The sequence below is a fragment of the Colobus angolensis genome, unplaced genomic scaffold, assembly GCF_000951035.1.
Source record: "Colobus angolensis palliatus isolate OR3802 unplaced genomic scaffold, Cang.pa_1.0 Scaffold5, whole genome shotgun sequence".
NCBI lineage: Eukaryota > Metazoa > Chordata > Mammalia > Primates > Cercopithecidae > Colobus > Colobus angolensis.
This window is the reverse complement of record NW_012118487.1, coordinates 31,939,010-31,940,490: the sequence shown is the minus strand read 5'-3', so window position 1 is coordinate 31,940,490 and position 1,481 is coordinate 31,939,010. Positions and strand designations below refer to the sequence as shown.

At 33.0% G+C, this 1,481-nt stretch overlaps 1 protein-coding gene across 1 annotated transcript in view; it reads left to right on the top strand.

Moving 5' to 3' along the window:
* TDO2 (tryptophan 2,3-dioxygenase) overlaps positions 1–1,481 on the top strand; it is an 18,045-nt gene that overhangs the window by 6,596 nt on the left and 9,968 nt on the right. The window contains exon 6 of the mRNA XM_011959727.1: positions 75–261. Coding sequence (XP_011815117.1) covers positions 75–261 — 187 coding nt within the window. The remainder of the gene's footprint in view (positions 1–74; positions 262–1,481) is intronic.

The following is a 1,481-nucleotide window of genomic DNA, read 5'->3' as shown; positions in this document are numbered from 1 at the left end:
TCCCCTCCCCTCTGCTATTCTCCTATCATCGCTTTCCCTTCCCTTGCCTTTCCTTCCCCCATTTAATCTCAAAGAGAGTACTTATCTCCAGCATCAGGCTTCCAGAGTTTGCAATTCCGACTATTAGAAAACAAGATAGGTGTTCTTCAGAACATGAGAGTCCCTTATAACAGAAGACATTATCGTGATAACTTCAAAGGAGAAGATAATGAACTGCTACTTAAGTCTGAGCAGGAAAAGACACTTCTGGAATTAGTGGAGGTATGGATTCATACAATTTCTAAAGTTTAACTCAATACATCTTCTTAATTTAGCTTTTGCTAAACAGAATTTTTAAAACTCATCAAAATTGAGTTACATTCAGTGGAAATAAGGATAGAAAGAATTCATAAAAATACATGAATTTATAAATTCATGTTACTAAAATATTGAAAATGTCAAGAACCCTGCTGAGAACGTCAGAAATACTTATGTAATCAATTGTATGTTAATATTTAATAACCTTGTCCTCTCAATAAAACAATTCCTTAAATATCCCTACTAAGTAACACTTAATTAGCTGATTTTTAGACTGAGTGTGATTATTTAGTGAGCTTTATTGTTTTAAAATATTCTGTAATTGAAAATTTTCGGTTATTTAGTATTTTTCTTAGCTGAATTAAGTTACTGAGAATATACACCTCAGAAAATGTTCCCTTCGTATCCAAATTCCCTAAAGGTCTACAAGTAGCCTTTCGGAATATTAATTTTTTCTTCAAAAATAAATTACTAAACAAAGATTACATTGTCTTGGTTTCCATTGCAAAGCCTTTTCTTCTGCAGATCAACTTTTCTTGTGTTGAATTATACTCTGCTCATTAATCCTCTGGGTAATGTAAATGTGGATTTAGGTTAATGCGTTATATATAATGTCAAATAATGGCATATAAGAATAGGGAGAAAAAGAATTACAAAGCTAATTTCAGAATTGTAGTAAGTATGGGTTAAATGAGAACTCACAGAGGTACATGAATTTAGTTTTATTTCTAGATTTAAAAATATTTTTAAAATCTCAAAGTAATTGCATGGATGGTTAATTTCAAAGTTGCTAAGTATACAGTTCTCATGAATTTAGAGGAGATCGTATCTTATACACATCATCATTTCTTCAGGTCCTAAGACATAAAGTAACTTGAGAATAAAACAGGAGATATCAGTAAAATAATTATTAAGAATATACTCTTTAAATATGTTTAGATAGAACATGTTTAGATATGTGTATAGATTTCTAGAAGACAATTGGAATTTTTGTAATCACATATTTCTTTTTTTTTTTTTCTTTTTTGAGACAGAGTCTCACTCTGCCCCCAGGCTGGAGTGCAGTGGCTGGATCTCAGCTCACTGCAAGCTCTGCCTCCCGGGTTCATGTGATTCTCCTGCCTCAGCCTCCCAAGTAGCTGGGACTACAGGCGCCCGCCACCTCGCCCGGCTAATTTTTTTGT